This window comes from Plectrocnemia conspersa, unplaced genomic scaffold (genome assembly GCF_051122295.1).
Source record: "Plectrocnemia conspersa isolate PC_06_02 unplaced genomic scaffold, ASM5112229v1 ptg000007l, whole genome shotgun sequence".
Taxonomy (NCBI): domain Eukaryota; kingdom Metazoa; phylum Arthropoda; class Insecta; order Trichoptera; family Polycentropodidae; genus Plectrocnemia; species Plectrocnemia conspersa.
Window position 1 is genome coordinate 9,773,970 of NW_028277171.1, and position 27,457 is coordinate 9,801,426.

The 27,457-nt window shown below is 31.1% G+C and overlaps 1 protein-coding gene across 1 annotated transcript; it reads left to right on the forward strand.

The window, feature by feature from the left end:
- Window positions 1-1,277: 1,277 nt before the first annotated feature.
- LOC148233873 (ferric reductase 1) lies at window positions 1,278-27,044 on the forward strand. The gene is made up of 17 exons (XM_088188888.1): window positions 1,278-1,391; window positions 18,467-18,551; window positions 20,016-20,148; window positions 20,224-20,400; window positions 20,465-20,631; window positions 20,702-20,864; window positions 21,826-21,943; window positions 22,063-22,142; window positions 22,209-22,322; window positions 22,998-23,154; window positions 23,223-23,391; window positions 23,479-23,536; window positions 23,608-23,761; window positions 25,849-25,941; window positions 26,019-26,131; window positions 26,201-26,320; window positions 26,396-27,044. Exons 3-17 carry the CDS (start codon window positions 20,047-20,049, stop codon window positions 26,546-26,548), a joined length of 1,938 nt encoding a protein of 645 aa, XP_088045014.1. The 5' UTR covers window positions 1,278-1,391; window positions 18,467-18,551; window positions 20,016-20,046; the 3' UTR covers window positions 26,549-27,044.
- The last annotated feature ends 413 nt before the right edge of the window (window positions 27,045-27,457 follow it).

A 27,457-nucleotide genomic window follows, 5' to 3' on the forward strand; every position in this document is an offset into this window, starting at 1 on the left:
GTCATTAATAAATAACACAAAAAGCAGAGGTCCCAGATTGGATCCTTGAGGAACCCCCGAAGGGGTAAAATATTCCTTTGACAATCGGCCACCATAGGTTACAAACTGTCTACGATTGCTTAAATAACTCGAAAATAACCGAGTTAAATTATCTGAGCAACCGAGGTTCGACAATTTTTTTAATAATAACGTATGACAAACTTTGTCAAAGGCTTTCTCAAAATCTGTATACACGACGTCTACTTGAATTCTGAATTATGCAACATTATTTGCCGAATTCATCGAACTTATAATACGAATCTGATTTTTAAAGAAAATTGTCCAAAGTACCTAAAAGCTAGTCTGAATAAACGAATATATAATTAATTAAATGTAAATGTCAAAATGTACAAAAAAATCATTGAAAATTACGTCAAGTTAATTGGTTGCTGCAAAAGCTCCAAATGCGCCAATTTAATTATTAATATTTTTCATAATTAATAAAATTCCTTTAATTTTCGATTAATAAAAAATTTTTTTTTTTTAAATATTTCGAAATCTGAAGTTGGATCATCTTTATTATAAAATTATGTAAAATAAAAATCAGTAGATAACCCAATTATTATATCGAAATAGTAAAGCAGTGCATGAAATAGCTGTAAATATAATTTTTCCAGAGAAAAATAATACAAATTTTAAAACAATAAGATTTTTGTTTGAATTTCTTCTATTTTGTTTATGGAAAAACAATCAGATCTCGGGGGCTTAATCATTAAAAATTAACAAAATATATTATCTGACAACATGGTTGAATATAATGATGTGCTTTATCACAGTGAAATTTGTTGGCTTTGCAATCGGCTTTGCAATATTAATTCCAGAACAGTGATTCAGAAAATGGTTATATTTATGTTTCACAAAATTTCCAAGATGACCGTTTCATCTAACCTAGCATATCCCACGTTACAAAATGAACAAAATTTTCCGTAACGACCTTTTTATTTTTTTATTTTATTCCTCGCCATCCGTTCACCATTTCTAGCTGTCCAGGTTTAGAGTTTCATCAAAAAGGTAAGCTTAGCTATATCATAAAATAATAACGTGTATTAAATCACAATGTATAAATTTCACGAACGTCTATTTTTCATGGGGTTTAGGAACCTTGTTAAGAGCAATATTAGCGAACCACCTGCGAACACATTCTCTCGCCTGTCCTCAATCTGACTATCGTCGGCGACATCCACCGCTCCACTCCACGTATGAAGAATGGTACCTTGGAATGCAGGCCAGTCACGCTCGCGATCGTAGGCAACATTTCTGTTGTGATGAGAGTACAAGAACCAGTCGTGCTTCGTTGGCCTCTGGGTGCGGTCGCGTTGCAACCAACGGATTTCTACCGGCGACCATTTTCGGTACTTAAACATAACCATAAATAAACAAACCCAAACACCTCACAACCTTCTCAAAAAAATTACAACTCATCGATTCCAACAAAAAATACACCATACAATGTGAATTTGTGCAAACATTATAGTGAATCATTACCACTTTTATTTTTAAATAACCATAACACAAAATCAAACATTTGATTTTAAAAATCCATCATCAGTGAACTTGTGCAAAAGTTTCAGTGATTCATTAATAGATAAGTGTGCAATTTTGTGATTCATCATTCCAACCATCAAAATTTTAGAGGAATTATTTGATCAAATAACTGTAAAGTTTGTGCTGTTTAGTGCCGGTAACCACGAGGGGAACTTGTTTTGTTTATGGCGACGCCATACACTTTTTTTGTATTCACTAAAAAAACACATGCAGGAAGTAAACTATGTTGAAAGTTTTAAGGTAATGCAGAACTGTTTTGAAGCAAATTATGTATCGAAACAACGCAAAACTACAAAACAGGTTTTTGGTAAAGCCCGTATTAGTGAAATATTTTTTTATTACACATCGTTGTTTCTCAATCATATCCATATATTGCAGTATTTATTGTATTAATTTAGAAAGCGACCGATTAAATGTATCATTTTTTTAGAAACATGTCTGATTTCTATTTCCTTGTTCATATTGCTTTCAGTGTTAAACTCGCAATTTAAATTAAATAAAACAATATCGAGTAGATTTTGCTTTCTACGATTATAATTTACTCTAACGATTTGTATTTTATTGTTGTATATTGTATACTATAGTACTAATGAAATGAACATCTGATCAGAATTATAATTATTAACATATTCATTACTATCATCAATTCATATCTTCAAGCATAATTTTGAAAAGTAAAAAAACGTGTTCCTCTAACACACATTGCCTACAATGTACATTTCTAAATTTATACCTTTATACATTATTAACGTGTCCTAAATTTCGTTTTCTCACACGTGGATCGATCGTCCTACTTTTGACAATAATTACTAAAATAGTTTTTCAAACATTTCGCATACGCAAGTTGTTTAACAGCGAGTTATGCAATTAAAATAATATGTAATAGTTTGCCCACAATGCAACAATTACCACACGCATTTTTACAACATTATAATATGAAATTCAAGGTTAAATGTCTTATTATGATTTACATGTAAACAATATATTAATATAAAATAAAGTAGATTATAGAATTAATGTCTATTAAGGTTGATCTAAAAATACGTATTATCGTCGGGTCAATTGCTGAGGTCAAATACAATCATTATGTAATTAACCGTGTGTTACTTTTCTCTGTAAAAAATGCCAACTTTACTTTGAAAGCATTGATTTTTTTTAAAGAATATACTTGCTTCTGTAGTTAATTCGAAATACCTACACAATGGACAGTGGTGCTAATTTGATTTTTACGGCCAAAGACAATTTTGTAACTCAGTTGTGACAAACACACTTAACTGACACAGCACATTATGATGATAATTATACAAAACGATAATTCGTGTTGCTCTTTCGTGTTTTGTGGTTATTTACATCGAATCATATCATCTCAAAAGCGGAAATGCACATTATCGTTTATTTATATTATATCTTTTAAAGTTTAATATTGTTTTCATATTTTTTGCTAGATAGGTAACGAAAAATACGGTTTTATTAGCAAATAAAAATGTATGGGTTTTATAAATTGTATGGTATTATAAAATAATAATCAACGTACTCTTCAAACGATATGATAATATAGTGTGGGTTGTAGAATGATTAAGTAAAATTTTATTTTCGATGCAAATTACAATAGCATACATACGTTTATTAATTAATTTAATATTCAACAATGAAGCAAGTCATTATTTTTACTAATATACAATACAACTCTAATCTCAGATATAAGGAAGATGTTATTATCTACAATAGTACCTAAAGAACTGGATCCATTGTTAGTTCGATATATTTATGATTAAAATCAAACCAAAACTCTTAAATTAAATTGCGTATCGCAAATCATAATTGTATTGTATGTAAAGAAGTAATCATTTAAGAATCTGGCGCACTTTGTCTTATAAACAGAGTATGGTAAAAAATATTCATAAAACAATGATTCATTAGTTTAAAAAATACGCATAAAAACAATATTGTGCTTTTTTAGATAATCACAGTTAAAATAACTTTTTAATTAGATTTCCAGATCAATCGGTCGTTCTGCATCAATATAAATCTTATGTTAGGAAAATAATTTTGTCTTATAACTTTCAAGTTTAAATATATTTTTCTCACCCTACGACTTTCTTAATTGACACGTGTTTATTTTTTATCCAATTAATATTAAGTTATGATGTCAACTTTTGGAATTCTGGAGTTGATTCAATCTCAAAATTGACGATGCGAGTATTTTAGATGATGCATCGGTGGTGAAGTAAATATTGCCATTGATATATTTTGGTCCTCTAATGAGGAATCCATGAAGGCAACTTAAAAGGTTGCTGTCTCAGAGGAAAAGAGCTTGCGTTGTTGATCTGCTATTTAAGCCAACAATGGCAACCTGACAAGCCAATGCCTTGGCGTCAGTCCTCTAAACTCATACGCTGATAAACAACTCTAGAGTGGCTCAAAACTGTCGATATCCCTAACTTCTGCTAAAGGAAAATGTTTCTCGGAAGCAATCAGAAATATGTGAAATACTAACGATTTATATATTTTTAATAAACGTCTTATCACATTTTTTTAAATATCTCAAAAAATAGTTTTAAAGTGGTTCCAAGAAACGTATGCTGTTTGGCGGACGGTCGCCACAGTGTAATATGTTTATCGTGGAATGTACTAGAGAATAGAACTTTTTTGACTGACTAGAGTAAGGAGCGGACGTCGCTGGATATATTAAGCTATAATTTTGGTTTTGTGAAATGCTTTATGACTAGATTTTAGACTAACCATTATTATGTTATCGGAATATGATCGAGAAATAGACAGTTTCTGTATGTAAAATGTGCACAGAACAGACTTTAAAACGGAGATTTTTTATTCGTGCGGCACCCATTTACAATGTTTTCTTTAGCTATTTTAAGACGTTTAAGAAGAACTTAGAGTTCTAACACCTCACTTGTGTGTGTGATTCTAATTCAATTAACGTCTTCAGTTGCTCGTTTTCATCTCAAGTATTTTTAAAACCACTATTGCACCGTGCGTTCCTTAACATTAACCATATCAAATCTCCGACTTTGAATGCAAAATTAATTGTAGTCCTACCTCCACCCTTTTTGATTGAACGATTATTTAGTGTTGGAGATAATACTTATTTGTCTACAAAAAATCAGCTGAAAGGCGAAACTGTAGAGGTAAAAATGTTTTTACATTATAATTTAAGAATTTTAGGACTGAAATATGAATTTCTATGTAGTACCTTTTGAGGCATTAAAATGGGGCGTGGCACAATAATGGTTAGGAAACTCTGGTTTATACTTTTACACCAGTTTTTTTTTTAGTAAATATGATGTTCTATATATTATATGATGTTATAGGCTTTTGTGTAAATTATTCTACTAAATGTTTTATTAATATACATATATGTATATACTTTTTTTTATTATTTTGGATAAAAAAAATTGTGTCTTTTATATAATTAAGATTTATGTTCATTATTCATTTAAATTCATTATTTTTAGTAATAGAGGTAAAAATAATAAAAAAAATCATTCATTATTTTATATTATAGGAACCGGAATCGGAAAATTAGAAAGTATCGGAATCGGTAAATTTCCGAGACATTGTTGCTATTATAAACAGCGCTTCGCGCATTGCTAACTTCACTGCTATGGATTGTGTGGCACATACTCTAGTACTAGCGATACATGATATCCGTTCAAAAGAATATTTTTTCTTTCAGCTGAAACTTAAACACAATATTTTGGTCAAAGAAACAGTTTTTCATAATACATGTTTTAGCTAGTTCAAGTACTTTTACCACAATTTTCATTCAATGCCATAATAGTAAAAAAATCTATTTATTAATTTTATTATTAATTTTACACAATCGCCATAAAAATACAATACAGAATAAACGCAAAGTTTCGTTGTAAACAATAACTAGGTACGCACCCAGATTTGCGTAATAAAACAAGCAAACTGTTTATTCTTGTGACCACATCGGATTGGAATTTGGCTCAGACTATGCGCAAAAACAATAAGCTCTCTAATTGGTGATAATTGAAAGCAAAGATGTTTGCAAATCAATCGCGATAATTAACAATATTTTTATTCATGTGTGATTCAAGCGGAAATGTTTTACGCCATACGTAAGAATTACAATAACAATAATGAGATGTGTGGGAAGTGTGTTTTTTCGTTTTGATTTTTCTTACAATAAGATCCATAATTCGATCTATTGTTTTATAAGATTTTAAATGAAATCCATCTTATCACGATACGGTGCTTATTTTATAGTCGCCCAAGGATGTTTCTCATCGAATGTACGTGTTTGGTTATCGCTCAAATGCTAATAACCTGCGTCGGCCATTTTTGACACGTTTTGGAGACACGTCTTGCGTTTTCAAAAATAACCTCCACTGCTAATCACTCAAGTGTGAGAGACACTCGATTGTTATTGGTGAAACGTATTTGTCGGCGAAGGTCGCCTGACTCAATATACCGAGCTTTTGCAGCGGAAAACCCGCGACTAATTTTTGAAAGACAGTTGATAGAACACGCGCGTGCGTCATATATTCACGCCTTACGACTCAGTGCTGCCAACGTTGCAATGCGACTCAATTATCATAATCGAAATGTAACATACAAATGATTCCGAAAAATGGCCATACCGGAATCAAACCAAATATAATGTTTCAGTTTCGATTCCGCTTAATCGGGACACATTGGGGCATAAATATTTGGTGCAAATAAGCGGCTGTCTCAAATAAGCAAAGCTTAAGGAAAAATTAAAAAATAATATGAATCTTTAAAATTCATTAAATTATTGGAAAAAAAATTATGTAATAATTGAGTGTTCATTCATATGTATATGAAAAAATAAAATAATAATACTAATAAAAAATCTTGAACAAATGATTATAATAATAGTCATCAAAAAAATATATGTACATACATGCAAATAATGTACATAATAAATTTTATCTATAAAAAAAATATTTCTGCAAGAATTTATCAATTATAGCTTGTCTTGTGTTCAGAAACATTATTTCAAAGGGGGGGGGGCAAAATTTGGTCAGTCGGTTTATTAAGATCAATATTACTCCATTAAATTATATGCATTATTGGCCAAATTCAAGGGGTGTTCCTGTTTAAAATCCACGTCAAAAGCAATAAAATCGTGCCGTCGCAGTGAAAACTCTCGTTTTATAAAAATATTACGACTGACAATAAGAGAAAATCGAATTTTGTTTGGTAAATGTAGGCCATTTTTCAACTTCCTCGTGTAAACGATCCAACTGGTCACTATATATGCGTACTGTAATGCACAATATCTTTGCAATCCCACAAAAATCACTATCTTATGCGACGAGTGTTGCACAGCACCAATTTCAAATGATCGAGAAAAGGTGACTCAGCTTCAAGATGCAGAAGCTCTTGGAATATGCAGATACGCGACGACTTGTTTTCTTGTGGAGCCTATACACTCTGTCCCTAGATCTTCCCAATCTTCCTAATGTGTCTATGCACTGTTGAATCAGACTAGCTTGGTTTCACGACCAGCTGATGGATAGTTTGAGTAAGATTTGCTTCCATTTCTGCATCTAGAACACTAGATATTGTATTTTCCCGTTCGATTTTTTTAAACCATCTTCAACATTCACGTGTTTTATCATCTAATAAATCGCTTACAATTTTACATATTTTTTTACTGGTCGTAACTGTCGAAGTTTATTTAAGAAAATTATTTTACATGCAATTTCCTAAGCAAATTAAGTGTTTAGTTATTCTTTAATTTAGTCGACTATTTGAGATTAAGTTTAATAATTTCCCACGCGTGTAACTTAGTAACGATTGTTAGTTTTGTATTATTTATTTTTAAAGCCCAGTAAAGCTGTTATATTTTATCCATAATTTTCAATCTCGAACTAAATATTTTGTAAGTACGCGTCCATTTTAGTTTAACCATTTCCTATTTATAACCAAAATATACAATACATATGTGTATAATCTATAATACTTTCCAACACAGTTATTTGTAATTTATAATCCTTTAAATGCGTTTATAAAGCTATGTATTTATAATCAATAAAATTCTATAACTATTCATTCTCTCAGTATCGTAACTACGCAATATTTTTTTGTTGTTGTGATTTATTCCAACGATTTTCCGAAGGCGTTAACGACTTTCAGTCCAAATATGTTTCGGAATTTCCAGTCATATTTATCGTACATATTAAATAATATATAGCCTATCCAATAAGAGCTCATTTCTGACCACTTCCTAAATGCGATACATTAAATCAAGGCCAGAAAATAAAATATAATATATTTTCCACAAGAGTAGATCGAATTTATCGTATAAACATTTTTAATACATTTATTACATTATACTATTATAAAAACCACGTCGTTTTGCGTAAATTGCGGTTTTAACGAATGAGTTGAATATTATAACTAGAATATTATTTTATAAGGATAAACTTAACCTTCTTATCTTCAAAAATTTATATTGATTTTTATGGCGTCAATTTAATTCCAATGTAATCCAATAATTAATTTATTGTCAATCTGTATTAATGAAATAAAGCCTCAAATATGTTACGCATTAATTTAGGAGCTCGAGGGCACTATGTGCCTTGTATAATCACCTAATTTGCAGTACTCTCGAGCATACATCTCTGTTCTAGTTGCCAAATACGTGAGTGAATATAAATATTATCTACTTTTATTTCCCACAAAATTCCTACGAGGAATACTGGGATATGATTCTTTCAAGTCGCGTCGACGAGTGCACTCGAGAAAGCATTTCCTCTTTTTCTGGTAGGGAATATTTACAATCCGGAGCTTCCAAAATAACCTAATTATCACTGCTTGCGTTTTAAAGTATTGTTTGAAGTACCGCATACAAGAACATTAATATTGGACTACTTTCCATTAAGTACAGCTATCTAATTTTTTACCATCTGTCGTAAATTATTAATGTGTTATCAACTAGGAACTAGTAGTTAGTAGAAACATTGTGCTCTTGCCATTACTGTAATTAAATTTATCTAATTGTTCAAGTGTTTTTTGTTTATCACTTTTGAGACAAACGAAGAGTAATTTAGGAATTAGCTAAAATAAACAAATTATAATAAATTGAATCAGAACATTTTAATACCTGAGAATGACTGTTATAGTAACAGGTCGGTCACAAATACCACGAAATTTATTCACTCATGATATGACTACTAGCGTGACTTATCGCTATCAGTCGGTTTAAGAGTTTTCAGTAATTTATAATTTCTACATATTTCTACATACGCAGATCTTCTCAATTTTTTTAAAATTTTTAATCGAATCAAAACAATAGACTCGATGGTAGGAAGGGGGTTCAGGTTCGACACAAAAGTGCAGCTAACGGTGCACTAGTTGTTGCATACTAAGCACTAAGCTTGTATTAAACAACATATGTACCTTATTTACCTTAAAGATTTTAATTTTACTCACCAACATTTATATTAAATAACGTTTTATAACTTTAGAGTTATATAATGTAGCATAACACATTTTTTATCTGCGGATGTTGTTTGGTTCTTTCTTTCATTTTTTATGACTAATTCGATAAGGAGAGTTTAATCACATCACATGCATTGTATTTATCAACACCCGGGTTATTTTTCATATGAAATCCAAAAATGTGCGTTATAATATTATATAAAATCAGCAATGCCATCTGAACCCATTGTTTTAGTTTCATACACCTTTTTGAAAATAGTTTCCGTGTTAAAAGTTTTTTTTAACCGTGCAAGGTTTCATCTCTTTACCTTGAACCGTCTGATTTTAAAACAATCTCACTTCGCGGCCAAAACGTGACGCATTCAAACTATGTACAAGGGATAGTGATAAGTCTCGCTCAGTTACCACAGTAGTAATCATATCCTGAGTGAAAAAAAATCGCGGTATTTGTGGCCGACCTGTTACCGTAACAGTCATTCTCAGCTATTTAAATGTTCGATTATTATAATATATTTCAAACCTTGATAATTATAATTTATCCAGTATTTTTCCTCAATTGATTACGATTTTCCTTAAAAAATATCTAGCTACAATATTTACAGAAATATAATATATTTTTTTTATATATGTATGTTGTATAATTTTATTTTTAATTTAAACAAATATATAAATACAAATGTTTGAGATCCATCGGTTTGATTGTAAGGAATTATTAGTATACATTTTCGTCGTTCTATGTTGCAAAAAATTTGCTAGAAATTTTAAAAATCTTTTCAGATCTGTATAAAATGTACACACACATAAAGTTGCATAATAAATAGACCACTCACAAATAACAACTCATAAAATTAGAAGTGTAATGTTTAAATTGGTACGAAACTTCAAATTGTATATAAGATAGTCAATGTATCTTAAAAACTACAACATGATTTAATATTTCAACGTTAATTTTTATGCGTCACTTTCTTTCAACTTTCATGCTTACCATTTGCGACTAATGATACATTCTTAAAACAATTATGTTACTTGAGGATAAAAACAAACTATGCGTTTATAAACAGTGTGAATTGTGGCCGTACGATTTGTGCAATAGTGAATAAAAATACATGTTCGTTGCGTCACGTGGTATTAAAGCCGTATCGAAGATCGAGTTGAATTCTTGCGATTCAAGTGACAGCTTAGATGGACCTGGTCGAAATGTCGAAGTTGAAGGTGGCTGTTTTTCTTCATATTTTAATAATCGTAGCTCCGCTTGATTCAAATTTTAATGAGCTCTCGTTTATGCCAAGTCAAAAGCGAGGTGATAGTTCCGTATGAACTGGCAGCAGTTAGTGATTCAGGACGATAATGAACTGGCTATATATCTGTGAGAAACCAGACTTTTTGTTATTGTTAATATACTCCTTGGTGTTTTTAAATACGGCGGAAGTCATTATCCTATGGAATACGTAATCCGGGAATTGATGAGATATTTGCCAACAATCCTTGTCTTTGTTTAAGACTTTCTTTGCTACTGGTAATAGACTGTAAATGTACGTCCGCTCGGATACGCAAACTTGTTTGTTTTCGCTGACGAAAAAAAATCGAATTCTTATTAACTATAATGAACACAGATTATTAGTAGTATGTTTTTAATCAAAACAAAATAAAATCATATAATTTACATTTGTATATGTCGTTTATTTTTTTAAATATCATCATATTAAATATTAAAGATACGTAATTTAAGAGTCAACCTAATCAGCAATTTATTACTACAATAATATTTTAGTAACAAGTACAGTAATTTAAGAGACACCGGTTTGGTTTGTGCTTAATTTTTGTTATATGTCACTGTGTACTTGTTATTTGGAATGTAAATATTAAGTGACATCATTCAAACGTGCGTAATTAACATAATTATACCCAACATACCTAATAACCAACTAAGCTTTTATAGTTATTATATTATATGACACCATCTTAAAGTCTTGTACTTGACATATAATATCGACGTTATAGATATATTCAATATATTTATTCTGGTTCTTGTGTCAGATGTATATATTTTTGATACACGACAGTTTTTAGCTTATTACTGATATTATGCAACAGTTTGAGTATCGTTTACATAAAGTTGCATTTGTGTTCTATGGACAGGTTTAGAATGGCCTTTAAATATTTTAAATACGTGTGAAATCTAGCAACTTTTCAACCTCTTGTTTTGGATCCCAAAGTACTGTCCTTTGTAACACGATAATAACACTTGTATAGCCTCAAATGTCTATTGTTATGCTTTTCATTTAATCCGTCTATTGTCACGTACGGGCGGCACTAGTCGACGTTATAAATCGTACATCTGATAAAGATTTGCTTCTGCTTTAGATTTACCGATGTTGCCAACGCTGATGGATGTTGTTGTGGACCCCACAACGAAAAATCAATGAAAAGTATATTAAATTAGTTTAAATTAACCGAAAGCTTTCTATACCTATTTCCTTTTGTGTGTTAGATTAATATTGTTAAATTTTTCAAATAAGATAGAGTGTTATATAAATCAAAATGTTTATGAACACAAAAAAATTTAATAGTTTTTTAATATTATAATAAAAAACATAGCGGTAAATAATGCCATATCCTAAACTGTATTTTACATTTGAAGTTATCATTTTACTGCGAAATCAACAACTCCGGATATGAGTAACCAATTATCTCATAGTAATAATACAACATATTTATGGATATTCTGAGGTGAAGCAAATAAATTATGAAAGGACCTTTATCAAGGTGAACTTCGCTAAAAATGCTATGAAGGCTAATTCGCTTGGCTGTCGTGTGTAGTAGGTACATATGTATAATACAGGTACATAAATCCAGCCGTACTAATTTATATATTTTAGAAATTTATCAATGCATACATTTATTTGAGACTATTCGTAAAGATTACTTTACACTATTGACCCGAATTTCAGGTCAAGCAATCGATAGTACTGTTCCGAAAGGTAAATGCGCTTAACAATAGGTATTTGTTTGGTTAACCTGTTCCAGTTAAATAATTAAGTTCTGGAACTGCAGCACTCGCATAGTTTAATCAATAGTTTCGAGCTAAATCAAGCGTGTGTAAATCGCAAGTTATTATATATACTATAGGTTTAATGATTCTTGGAACTCGCGAAGGTAAATCGGTGACCGTAGTTAATTACCTTAACCTCGAAATCAAATTCGCCTTGTTACATATAAGTTTTTAGCAAAACTCTATTAATCAGTCCTTGTCTTCTACATAATATTGATAATTATTTGTTAATTAAATTATGCCATATTAAATATATGTTAGTTAAATTAATACAACCTTGTGTCTGAAAAAATTATTTCATTATTAAATTAGCCCAAATCCATATTAAAAATTTCAAATATTTTTCATTACAAATTGTCTAAGTCAGTGAGTGTGAAATTAGAATAATATTATAGACCATTTGCGGTTTGCACACCAGTTTTTATTGTATCATATAAAAATTTGGTTCAATTACTCGTAAAAATTGTATTTCGAAACTAAATATCATATAATATTATTTTTCGGGTTAATTGATAAAATATTATTTCAATTAAACATACTATACTACACAATACTATTTTTGTTATTAAAAATATAATATGTATATTTTATCTAATGTTTACAATACATACACGTTTTCGTGTATCGATAACTGTTAAACGCCATCAAATTACTTTAAATGGACTAATTAACTTGCACTAAACTTTAATCTTATCTTCGTCCTACATTGAATTTTAACTGTCTTAAAATTGTATAATTACATAAAAAAAATGCTCTTTAACCCCTTCCACGCTATGCACATAATATGAAGGACAGCCGAGTCGAGTCACCAGCGGAAAGCCCATCGTGTGATAGACTTATAAAACCGCATGTTTTTTAACAAAAGTTGCCCGTTATAACCTTTAAAAATCAGTTATATTTATTGTTAAACGATATCCTTATTACTATTAAAATTATTAAATTTTAATGTAGAATAATGAAAAATATAAATGTAAAGTAAAGCATTTATTTTAGTTTATGGGTAGTGTTGACAAAACAAACATAATACTATTTGGTGTATATTGTCTTAGAAAAACAGTAAAGTGATACAAGAAAGTTTTCTATCGCGTTGTTGTTCTTTATTTGTTAAATTTATACGCAATGTACAATAATCTCACAAGAAAAATGTGAGTTGAGCATAATTCTACTTTGTAAAGCAGTTTTTGCAAAAATATGCAGAATGATCAACAAACATATTTTGTATCATATCAAAAGTCATTGCAAATCATATTTCAAAACTATAGCCAACATTAAAGCACCTTTATAGAGAATAATATGTTTGTTAACATTCTAGAATAAACACTCAAAAAGGCGTACGTTAAATTATTGTACTCCATCAATGGTTTTCCATTTTGAGCTATAGAATACCCACTTTTAATGAAATTTTGCTTTTTAATAATAAAATACAATAAGTAATAGAATTAAAAATATCACAACAAGAAAATTTGCTTAATTGTGAAAAGTGTATTTTGTCCAAGCAAATGTGAACCGTTTTTCAAAAATAGTTAAAACCATATAGATACGTGTCACCTATCCAAGTACTGACTAGGCCCAATACTGCCTCTTAAGAACTGTAAAACATATTAGATACCGTATTGATATGTTGCAGCCTTGTGTAATACATTTCTCGGTAATAATATTACTTTTGCACAAGAATCCAGTAGCTTTTAAAACTATTCACATGATTTAATCGCTTTTTACTTATGATTTTAATATTTTTAACTAATAAAAAGTTATCTATTTATCAACTTTAAGGTATTAGGTAATCCCGGAATTAATGTCGTTTTTTTAATAGGCAACTTTGGCTTAGTATTTTTGGGTCCGATGAGCAGTGAAGACGTGCGTTGTAATTTTTTTCTTCTCTGTGATCCTTTGCCTATCTTTTAAACAAAAAAAATCTTTTCTACCCCATTTACAAACAATGGCAGAGACGTGTCCTTCGGAAACACATTTAAGAAGCTGTATGCTGTTTTCGTTTCATTAAAAAAAAACTGCGACAGAAGCAACAGAATGCATTTATGACATTTACGATGATATACTGGACAAAAGAAAGTGCCAAAGTGGCTTCAAAAAATTTCCAACGAGCAATCTCGATTTGAAGGACGAGCTTCGAAGTGGACGGCCCAGTCTAGTGGATAGTCCAGCTCTAAAGGCGGAAATCGAAGCAAATCCGATTATGACCATTGATGAATTATCGAAGAAAGTCGGCACATCACGGTCGAACACCCATCGTTATCTTGAGAAACTGCGAAAAGTTAAAAAATAAGGTATCTCGGTTCCTCACGCGATCACCGACGCAACAAAGCTCAACGCCTCAACACATGCAAAATACTGCAAGAAAAGCAACATTTTACCCCGTTTCTCCATGACCTTATCACCAGAGACGAAAAATGGGTTCTTTATCATGATACAAAAAAATAGAAACAATGGTTAAATCGAGGTCAAACCCCAATTCCAACACCAAAACCAGGACTACATCCTCGGAAAGCATTATTGTGTGTGTGGTGGGATTCGAAAGGTGTAATTTATTATGATGTTTTAAAACAAGGGCAAACTGTTACTGCAGCCCTCTATTGTGAACAGATGGACAAATTAAATACGACGTTACAAAAAATTAGACCTGCTCTTGTGAATAAAAGTAATGTCATTCTTCAACACGATAACGCCCAGCCGCATGTTGCCGATATTACCCGTAAAAAAATCCAAGACCTTAGCTGGGATGTTTTATTGCATCCACCCTATTCTCTGGACTTGGTACCGAGCAACTTTCACTTATTTCGCTTTTTAGAAACGCAATTAGGGAACAAAAAAATCGACAATTCGACAAAAACTGAAATCGGGTCTTTCGGAGTTCTTCGAATCTAAACCAAAAGCCTTTTATGAGAAAGGAATTTTAGATCTAGTAACAAGATGGCAAAGAGTCGTAGATAACACTAGAAATTACTTTGTATTAAAAAATATTAAATAATTGAAAAAAAAAATAAGTTTGAGTTTTAATAAAAAAAACGACATTAATTCCGGGATTACCTAATACATAAATAATCCAGACGTGTAACATAGTTTGTATTATAATATTATAATTATGTGTATATATAACACATAATTATAATATTAAAACTTCATATAGGTTTTTGCGTGCCAAACCTACGCATTTTGGTCGTACGTATGAATGGGTACGTGTGCGTGTGTGAGTCTATATTTACATGTGTGTTTGGCGCTATTACATACACCGGATAATTTGATCCGTGTCATATTATTTATAATACTGTTAATAGTTTGTTTAAAGATTTATTTCGACTGTATGAATTTTTATTATCATAACTTGATCGTTTTTTAACAGTAAAAATATATATTTTAATTGTAATGGGCATCTAAAAAACTATTATTTTAGATCTCAAAGACAATGAAACAGTCCCCGCGTTACGAGACCAACGGCCGTAATATAGTGCCGCGTGGAAAAGGTTAATATATTAGTGTACCGACACAAAAAATTCTATAGCAACTTGAATTAAAAATATAGGATTATTTGAAAAATATTGTGGTTATTATATATTTTTTTAACTCCAGCTTTAGACATTAATAGCCTTTCGACATGTAATCGAGCACTCAATTATTTCTCAAGATATCTCGAATAAGTTAATCGACAAACTACTTATTTAGCGATAGTATAATCATACACATGTCAAACTACTCATCAAATGACCTCTAAATAAATTAATTCTCGTGAGTGTATTGTGATATATTTATGATTTCCAAACATAAATATGTACATTGTACTATGTACATACAAATAATGTGCTCAAATTATAGACTTTATCAAATAATATAATAAATTAATATTGATTTTTTTCTCATGAAAAATAAATTTAAAAGCAAAAATTTCCTCACTACTCAATCGAAGAGTCTGTCACAGAACTAAAATGTTCTACTACACTTATAAGCTCTAATACATTGTGTTTAACACTCGTAAAAGTAGAATCGTACTGAACTTTCTTACATCAATTAATTTAAATAGGTTTCAGAACTAACGACAGCCTTCACTGCGCTAATCTAACTGACGATATATTGAAAAAAAACGGCTGTTTTTTAGATCTCCTAATTATTCCAATTAGAAAGCGAAGTGACAGTGCAAGCTCCTGATAGAAGTACGCAGTGTCCACGCTTTTACATATATTCTTTTAGAGTTAATGAAGATCTTTTGCCCTTTCTATCCCCAATCGTCTGGCCAATATGATGATTAAAGGCAGATACAGTATATGTTTTTGCGTTTATCAGACTCTATGATATGCGTGTTTAGATCACGTCGGGAGTCACCACTTTGAGGATTTCGTGGTTCGGAGAACGTTTGATATTCATTAAAAACTCGAAAAAACGTGTTATCATGTTTGGCGAAATAGTCGTTTACGATAGTAAACGTAGATACACGACACGTATGTGTATACATATGTATATGTTTCTCTTAGAGGTTTGAGGAATAAGAACCAGCATGATTGTATAAGTCTCTGACTATTGACCTGAAAGACCTGGGTTTGAATCCAATACGGACCTTAGTGTTTTTTTAATTTCTATCGTGTCTGGAAGATCGATCATCACAAATTAGGTTTTCCTACATTTTCCTAATATCGCGGATGAATATCGTGATGATTAATTAAAATCGAACTAGGTCGTACATATGAGATACTGAAAATTCTCTGATAAATGAGCTATTTTCGATTATAAAGAGTATCTTATATGTATTAAAATAAAAATAAAAAATATTAATAAGTCTAATATTATCAAAACCTCATATTGTAAAGTAACTATTAAACATGGACATGTCTGATAATGATTATAGACGTAACATTGTACATTGTTCATTATCAAATTTTATTATTAATTTTAAACGTTGAGTGGAAAACCCTCAGAGTTCAAACACTTTCCTTGTTGTGCGTCACTTTAAATGTAGCGCACGTCACAAGGAAATAACTGTTGCAACATATGACTTACGTATAGAGCTCGAAGCGCATTTTACGACACCATTGAAGTCGTCCAGCGACTTTGAAATGCATTTTGCACTTCTCGCATCGATTGGTTTTTGCGCAAGAACAATGACTCTACTTCGAGGCCAAATTTGCATTACTTTCGGCCTTGCGCTTAGTCCCACGACACAAATCGTCTTTTAATCACCAAAACACAAAATACCGTCTTTTAAACGCCATTTATAACGGACTGCAAGGAAAGTTATTTATAACTCTTTTATAGAAAATTGCAGCGCATTGACCGCTTCATCGTTCATTTTCCACAACTCTCGCGTGCCGTATGATATGTCGCAGTTTTATAACCGTCTCTCACCCTCGATACAGTTCATTGAACGCGTTTAATATGTATTTTTTGCGCATTACACCCACGAAGGTCCTTGCCAAAATAATTTAGATCTAGAACACGAAAATACGATATCTTACCGGCGTTTTACAAAAAAAAAGTGTTTCAAATGAATGAAACATACGTATACCAAAAACAAAAACATCAGCTAGTAGATAATATTGAAATTAGCGTATTTTGGATGATAAGCTACCTTACATGTAAATTACACAAACATTCATATGAACGATTAAAAGTGAATTATAATCACATGAAATGTCTCATGTGTTATAAAGAGATATTTGGGCGCACTAATGGGGCATATATCTCATCCAACCTAATCGGTAGAAATAAACCCGTACATGATTGGTCGAAGCTATTTAAAACCAAAAATATATAAAAAATATTAAAAGAGCTACAACACCTGCACCTATAATCTAATGTATAAATATGACATCTTATTTAGCTGACCAGCTGAAAACTCACTCGACTCCAAACCCGAAAATTTCAAAATTTCCGATACTGCCATCGGAAATTTTTCGCGCATTTCGTGCTGAACAAGAAAATCAACAATTAGCTACAATTATATCTAGAATTAAACGACATCAAAGCGTACAAATAAATTGTTCTTCAAGGAAATGTTTCAAAACAAATATTGGCTTAAGATGACACATTTGAACCATATCTAATCGTTCGCTTGATATTGAAAAACTCTAGAAGTGCAAGAAAAATAAGTACAATTCTAAAACGCATTTGTATAGTAATAAGTTGAATATTGTACAAGATGGAAAATATCGAAATACCTGATAAAAGCCAATGATGTTTTTTATATTTATTAGTTTCCCTAAATGCTGAATTTTATTACTGCCCTAATTTCCCATTTTTCTCAGATTCACATTACAAAAACAATAAACTCGATCCTGTGCAACATATTGAATTATTGCTCTTGGTCCCTTTGCATTCTCTACATCAATTTTTAATATACATGCTCAATTTAACACTTTTCTCTCGTTACAGCCGATACCTGGCGGCCAATGAACTTGCATCGATTGGCGTGAAAACACTACATTAACTGAGTTACAATCGCATCGACTCATCCGAGGTAATTTCAATGAGCGATTCGCTTGGAATGTTTTCGCTTTCTTATCGAACAATCTTATTGCCATGATTTAACCCATGACTCGACTCACTGTTGAACTATTGTTGTATAATAATGTCAGTAGTCGAATTGCTCTACTTGTTTTGAGTTTTCAATTCTCACATAAATATCACAATAAATTGAATTTTCTTATATTTAAAAAATCATAATTTATATTTTATTTGGAAGATGGTATTACAAAATTGTGTATGATCATCTTAGCTAATCACATAATTTATTGTAATACTATTGATAATTATTATCGTGTGATGATAACCAAGATGATCAAACACAATCTTGTAACACCATCTTCTAAAAAAATATAAGCCCATTGATTATGATTTTTTAAATATAAGAAAATTAAATTTACTATTTTTTTTATAAAACGTTTATTTCATTATGACAGACATCCTAATTGCGCTTGTTTAACTTCTCCTTTCGAAGAGAAGTCGATGGTATTTTATTTTTTGTGCGACCTTAATCCACGTATGATAATAGTCTAATCAGGGCTTAAAGAATAATTAAAACACTTAAGATGGTTGTACCTGTTGTATTTGACTTCTACGTAACATTATACATGTGCTAACCACCGCATCCGTGCAATATGAAAGACAGCAGAATAAGAATGACCGGGCGGGAGCTTTCTGTTCGGCTTGTGCCCAATATTTCTTAGCCTTAACGACATTTGCAATGGGCATGTGTTAAATAAATCAGAACCATGTTATTATAATAAAAAATACAACATTATTAATTACAAAAAAGGGGAAAGCTAAAAAGTCTCTCTAAATATTTAAGTGTGATTAACAAAGTAAGGATGTTAAAATTATTCCATTGTATAATATATTAGACAATAATTTTTTTTTTTTTTAAATGTATATTTTTATATTTTTTTAATTTAATGGGATTAAATGTAAAAAAATATATAATAAACGTCGTAAAAAATATTCATACAAAAAAATTAAAAAGGTCAAAAATGTATAAAATTAATAAATATTAAATAAAAATTAAAAACTTTTTATACATTTTTCTATTCAGAATTATATTTAATTTTACTGGACGATATTTTATAAATTAATGAGTAATAATTTAATAAATATATACGTACATATAGTATAATTTTTAATCTTTCGGTATTTCAGGAATATTGCTTTCAATTATCCTGAACTACGTAACCACTTTGAACCTGACTTTTTACCTTAAGAAAAAAAAATTTTTGGTAGAATTACTTTATGAAAAACCAAGAGGAAGTAGAATTATTTTTTTAAAAAACTTTATAAACTACAGGATATACATTGCAGTGTACAAATAGTATTACAAAATAATAGTTGGTTTAAAAAAAATGCATAGGAGGTGAAAGCATGACAATTTGTGATGAAAAGATATTAAACTTCTCCACACCTGTTATAATAATCTATTTTCACATTGCAGATTCTATACCAGTGTATATAAATCGACTGAAATGATATCGAAAATGAAGACAAACGCTTTATACAGTTTTATAGCTATATTGGTTTTCATAACACCATACAGTGAACAATATGGCTCAGGTGCTCCGCCTAAAGTATTACATTACTTTCATTAAATCAAATAAAATACATTTAAATAAATATTTATAATAAATCATAACTTATAACAGGCTTGTATTACGATGTTACCATCTCACGGAAATACAACACCCCAAACGTCTCCACCACCATACGTCGTTACAACATTAGGTTCACAGGTCAAACAAGGCACCGGAATCAACGTTACAATTTCCAGTCCCATAAGAACGTCCATCGGAGGATTTTTACTGCAAGCCAGGAGTGTTCAGGTATTTTGCCTACTATTACATAAACCAGTTATTAAAAAATAATCTCATAAATCGCTTATTTTAGGACCCAGATAAAATAGTAGGCACTTGGTCCAATCTCCCATCGCTTGCTAGGTTAACTAGTTGCGGCACTGATGGTAATTCTGCAACACACACAAATCCAGAGGCTAAACCAAGCTTGACATTCACATGGAATGCTCCCACTGACTTTTTGGAATCAGTCTTTTTCAGGTATTTATTATCATATAATATATAACTTAATCTGCTATGTGCTTGACTATTTTTTTTGTTATATATTCAGAGCTACCGTGGCAGAAAACTATAACCAATATTGGTCTAAAATTGAGTCACATCTCGTTGAAGTAGTTACACCAGACACGTCAATAAATAATCCGACTCCTGAAGCAAGCACACATTCTACCCTTGAAACTAAATATCCATTTGAAACTACCACCAATAAGCCAGTGAGTATTTTATTATATATATTAAAAAAAATCATCTATAATGTAATAAGTGGACGCTTTTCTTGGGAATTGCCGAACTGTAACACTTATGTTTTCATGAGCTGCCATTAAAAGTTACATTATAATATACTAATCATATTTTATTAATGACAATGCTAATAAAATAAATAACACGTTATATGATATATGAATGTTACAGCTTGCACTACCGTCTCATTGGTTAATGGTAATTTATATAATGTAGCAAATTTAGTTTAAATATTCTAGGAGTCAAATGAAAACCTTAAAGGTGCGATAAGAATTCGAAACACCGGTTCATTGTCCGGTAAATTAGCAGCAATGTTTCATATTGTTTGAAGATTGGAAAACAAGTGGTTGCCAAATCAGCATAGCAATAGCTTAATATGACCACTGCACTTGCAATGTGAAAAACGCTGTAATTGGTTTTTTTGAGTAGAGTAGAAGTGAAGACCATTAAAATTCATAGACGAATGAAAGTTCAATGGCTGTGCAACAGGAACTATACGAAAGGATTAGAGACTTGGCAGTCTGCAAGAATTCTGTAGCGGACTCTTCTCAACAACATCAGAAATTAGTTTAATGATTAAAATGATCTAAAATCTATACTTGAACATCTACTGTATTCAATATCTCTCCCAGCGATTTTTACATTTTTGTACAGCTCAAAGGATGTGACAAAAGAGGTTCAGGTCTGACAAAGAGATACACCCTTCACATTCAATAAATTACTAGTTAAAAAATATTTAATGTTTTCATATGACTCACCTTCCTATGTAAAATTTTATTATTTTCCGCATTGCTCTTATATTATAGCATGATTGAAATAGCTATCGACAATAATTTGCATAATTATACACATTATACATACTACAGATTAGCTTAGATATTGACTCAGCAATAAGCTTATATTATTAATATATTATATTACTGTATTTTTAAGGTGAAAACGAATAATCCTTTCTATATGGGATGTGGATCGACAAAATTATGCTTTGGCTCATCTTCAACATGCATCGCTGATCAAAATTGCGTTGCAGCTGTTGCTGTCGTCGTAGAAGGTGGATATTATTTAATCATTAAATATTTATTTCTCATATGGTTATCGTATTTCCTCATTTTAACCTTGAAAGGGCTGTATTTATCTTATAGATTTGACTTTATCACTAATTTATTACAGGAGATAAGTACACATTTGAATTGCTAGGAACTGACAATGCAGCTTATGTAGCAGTTGGATTATCTGACGATAATAAGATGGTAAATTTTTTTTTTGTTGCAGTAATATTGCTACGAAAATGTTTTTACGTTAATTATACTCTACAGGGAGGCGATAGTGTTATAGAATGTGTGAGAAACAACAATCGTATATCTACCCACGCTTCATGGACGTTTTCTCCATCTTCCAACGCCCGTCCAAAGTGTACCAGAGAAGAAGTGGTTAGTATTTTATTGTCAATTCAATAAATTGAAACCCTACTACATAGGGTATGCAAATTTACAGGAAAACTGTAATACCAATTTATAGATTACTCTGGAGATATGAAAGGGAGATTTTTATTGCGTCACTATTTTTTATAATTGGTTAAGCTGGTCTTCACAAGATCCCACAGTACACTAACGAAGAGTTATTTAGATTACCCATTGATAGGACGAGAAAATTGCAAATTATAAATTATTCGCTTAAATGTACATGCTGATATATATCTTATTTCTTAGAAATATTAGTTAATGGCATTAAAGCTAAGCTAGGCCTGTGATTCTTGTGATAGTACACCGGATCCCCAGACTCAAACATCACGAATTTCTAAGTGAAAAACACCCTCCTTTCTTGTCTACTGCACACATTATATTGTAGTTTAAAATGGTTTGTATCTCAAGGTGTATGTGATGGTGAATCTGTTTAGTTAGAAATCTCATTAGCACTCAGAATCACTATATTTGTTTTATCAGTTATATATTGTAAGATGGCTATATAGCAATATTTTGACCAAGAAAAATGCATGATTTCTCTTATAGTGTTACTGATTTAAAATAAACATAGTTGCATTTTATACTAAAAGGTCCAACGCATAAGAAGATACTTATAATTTTTTAAATTTTGTATTATTTCAGCCACAGAACATATTCACCCACATCAATTCATCAGCTGTGGATGGATATATTTACTGCAAATTTACAAGAGATTCACAATCTACCATCAGGGGAGTTGACTTCGACCTCGTAAACAATAAGTATCATTTATTGTTGGCTTCGGGAAATAGTGCTAGTCGTAAGAAATGTTTTAATATTATCAATAAAAAAATTGAATATATAATATAACAAAAATTTCACTTACAGCTCAAAATGTTGAATTCCACGACAAAATTTACATCAGCTCCGATTCGAAAGTTTCTTTAGCAGAAGTCGGCAATTTAGCTGGTGCTTCTAAAGTATTGCTGAGACTTCACGGTGCTTTTATGCTAATCGCCTGGATTGGCACATCATCCTGTGGAATCTTGATGGCTAGGTAAAAATTGATTATTATCAATCATTGTATTAATAAATTTAAATCATATTATCAATCATTGCGTTAATAATAATTGTTATATTTTAGATATTACCGTCAGACGTGGGTCGGAAAGCAATTGGGAGGAAAGGATATCTGGTTTGCTGTAAGCTTTGTACATTTTTCTTTAATATTTTTATTGTGATATTCAATTAATATGATTATGGTTGTCAACAGTGGCATAGAGTGTTGATGGTAACAACGTGGTGTTTAACAATGGCAGCTTTCGTTATAATTATAATTGAAGTTGGCGGAATCAGCTCTACAAAAGAAAATCCTCACGCAATTCTTGGAATAATTACAGTGGTACTGTGTTTCTTCCAACCAATTGGTAAGATTTCTTAAAATTATATTAGTCTGTAAAATGGGTACTATCCCAAGGTTGTTCTACTAAACTCGGACCCAACTCTTACAATATATACAATGAAAGATGCAAGACTAGTAAAAACGAAGTTTGGTTTTTTTACTCAGTTGGAACATTCTTATTTCCACATTAAGAAGTGGTAGGAATATTGTGTCTACAATGTGTGTTTAAAATGACCATATCAATTCCTAATCTTGTAAGTGTGAGATTTGTTCAGCGTTTCATTTATTCTGTGCAAATGGTGTCATAAATTTATAGTAGAAAGATTTATTACTGCATGAAAAAAAGCTAATTCTTAATCATTAATTTCGTTTTTGGCAGCAACGTAATACCGTTGAGCGAATTATATGATGGATACATCTGAGAAAAAGAAAACATTAAGAGACAAACTGTTACTCTTTTTGAAAAATTTATAATCTGTCCTTATCAGGCGTTTCCTGAATTGAACTTTTGTTAAATCCTTCGCAAGCTGATTTGGATGGCTTGTCAATCTTTCTTTCGGATATTCCTATATAATGCGATGTTCCTCTCTCTGTGGCACGTTCCTCTTTTTGTCTGCCGATGTCCCTCGATGTCTGTTCTTCTCTGACCATTCGTCCCTTAGAAGACCGGCTTTAAGTCTCATAGATTTGGAAAGTTCTCTGATGAATCATAACTATGCAGCAACCATTCAATCAATTGTTGCACTCGTTTATTCCACCACACACTTGGTGTACTTGTTCGATTGAACTGTGTTACTGAAGAAAACCAAATTGATGACTAGGAACTATTTTTTTTCTCTGTAAAATAGATCTAATTCTTCTAAGCAACAGTTTTTCGAAAACTTTTGATAATATGGGCAGGAGACTTATTGCTCTAAATCTTGCGGGCTACTTTGGAAATGCATCATAACTCCGCGGGCCACACATAAAATAATATATCCCCATATTAGATTTAGATACACTATAGACATTTTTTTGGAGTGAAAAATTGTTAATAGTGTATATTGGCCATTATAAAATAAATATATTTTGTAAGAGTGTGATGAATATCGCGGGCCGGAAAAATGTTCATGGTGGGCCGCAGGTTAGCCACCCCTGCTCTAAATGATTTTAGGTAATGTGCTTCCTTTGCTGGCTTTGGTATCATTATAATCTTCACTGTCTTCCATTGAGCTGGATAGTATTGGAGTTTCAAAAAGGAGTTGAAGATAAATGTGATCATTTTAATAGCACTATCTGAAAGTTCCTTTAACATTTTTCCTGTAATTAGTTCATCTACAGAAGCTTTTTTGGGTTAAGGTTGTTTTTAATTAAAACAGATTTAACTTCTTTCATTATTTTCTTCTTGACAGACACATCTAGTTGATACTGAGCTTCTAGAAAGTACAATACCGTCCTCTCTTCGTTCTTTGAGCAAGACTCAGGAAATGGCTTAAAAACTTTTACTAAATGTTCAGCAAAAGATAATATCTTTATTGTTTCTTGCTTTATTGAGGGTATATGCCTTTGCGGCGGTTTTATGGATTATGTTGCCTTACAAAGAGATTAGTTTGTGGCTTCGTTCGCAGTTAAGTTTTTTAGATAATCCTGTAATGCAATTTCGTGGTGCTTGATTGATTTTTTTATTATTATTTTGGTTCCTCCGTGAGCAGTATCGTCTGGATGACAAACTTCTACTGTACAAAACTATATAAACTTATGGATTTCGAATCTGGGGTGGGACCAAAAATTTCAACAACGATATAATCCAAAGATTTCAATCAAAAGCATTAAGTTGCATCATAATAACCCAATGGTTTGTGACAAACAAGACGTTTTATGAAAGGAGGGTAATATAAGAGATAGATATCATCAGCAAGATATATCTCTACGGATTGGGGTTACATCCCAATGAGATGGCAAAGAAATTGCTGCCGCAGCGACTTACCAAACAAAAAATATTAATACTTTGCTAATGGTTATGTATTTACGGCAGGAAAAAATTAAAACATTTACTAAATATCAATTGTTTTATTTAAATCATATAGATTTTAAATATTCTCTCAATCTAAATTTACAACATTAACATTTCAGGTGCTTTCTTCAGACCACATCCAGGTACAGTCAAACGACCAATTTTCAACTGGACCCACTGGTTAATTGGAAATACTGCTCATATTTTCGGAAGTAAGAATTTATATTTACCAGGTTTTGAACGATAATGTGATGTTTTATGCGATATTCATCGAAAAATATTTTTACAGTCGTTACCGTGTTTTTCGCCGTATACCTAAACAAAGCCGAATTACCAGAGTGGATGATGTATATTCTCGTTGCTTTCGTAGTGTTCCACGTATTGATGCACTTGATTCTTTCTGTAAGCCCTAAATTCGGAATTTTATTTGTATTACTTAAATATAATTCAATATAATTTTTGTGGTTATAGCTTGCGGTTTGCGTCAGTGACGGTCGTATCAGCAACGGAAGAGTTAATTCCTTCCCTATGAAAGATTTAATGACAAATACAAGACAAGCCGTGAATAATGACAGAAAAACTGATGCTCCGGTAAATATACATATTTATTATAATTTATTTAAATTATGAATATATAATCCTAATTTTTTAATGTCATTCTTTTAGCACTCTGCTTTCCGGAAATTCTTGCTAGGAATATACTTATTTGTCATTATTGTATTGGTAATTGTTTTAGTATGTATAATTTGTCTCGCACCGATTGAAGAAACATATCAATCTGTTACCAAAGCCATTTCAGGATCAATGAACAAAAATTAACATTTGTACCAATGCATATACATATAGTATTACTTTGCACAATTGTTTTGATTTTATTACCTCATAGTTAAAGTATGTAAGTCTCAAATATGGTTTTTCATTAACGGACTGATTGATTCCATGATGGTGCCTTCTCATTTTTATGATATTGTCGTTGTTCTCAATTCCTATGATATTGTTAACAATTTAAGTTTAAAATTTTATTTTAAAATATTTATTTATAATAGGTATAACCTAGTGTTTATTTTTAGAGCATTTACTTAAATTCGACCTAAAATTGTATATACATATATAATAATATAAATGTATCATCACCATTTGACTATAATTTTAAGTAAATTTTTATTTTAATCATCATTTTAATAATTAAAATAGGTAGACTTGTGAATATGTATTTTATTTTACAGTATTTTTTTATTGACATACATTTTTGTAATAATGTTTTAAAATAAAATTGTAATTGTAATGTTTTGAAATAAATCAATTTATTTACTAACTAATATTTCATTCAGATTAAGTCAATTTTAAGGAAAATAATGATTCTTCGGTATGTAACCCATATTAAATTTCGAAAGAATCCCAAACGCTCAGCGTCAACGACTGGCACCGTGTGACCCAGGATAGAGAGGTGAAAGATAATCTTTAATGAGGCCAAGGCTCATCATAGTCTATAATCAGGCCTGGCGTTAGGGCAAGGCAAGGAAGGCAACCGCCTAGGGCCCCACGTAGCTATTTTTTTACTTTTACAAATATAAAATTGTATTCTGAAAATGAAACATGTGACAAACAAGCGACTTTCTCGACAAAAAAATCGTAACGCCATCTAAGCGTACCGCAGCTGGATACAACATGTAGCCTATTATAACCCAACCAATTTATATTTCTTGGGATTTTGCAAAAGCAAGGTAG

Coding starts and splice junctions, on each gene's coding strand:
- LOC148233873 (XM_088188888.1), top strand. CDS start 20,047: ATGATATCGAAAATGAAGACAAACGCTTTATACAGTTTTATAGCTATA. Junction 20,149..20,223: donor GCTCAGGTGCTCCGCCTAAA/GTATTACATTAC, acceptor AACTTATAACAG/GCTTGTATTACGATGTTACC. Junction 26,132..26,200: donor TGATGCACTTGATTCTTTCT/GTAAGCCCTAAA, acceptor TTGTGGTTATAG/CTTGCGGTTTGCGTCAGTGA.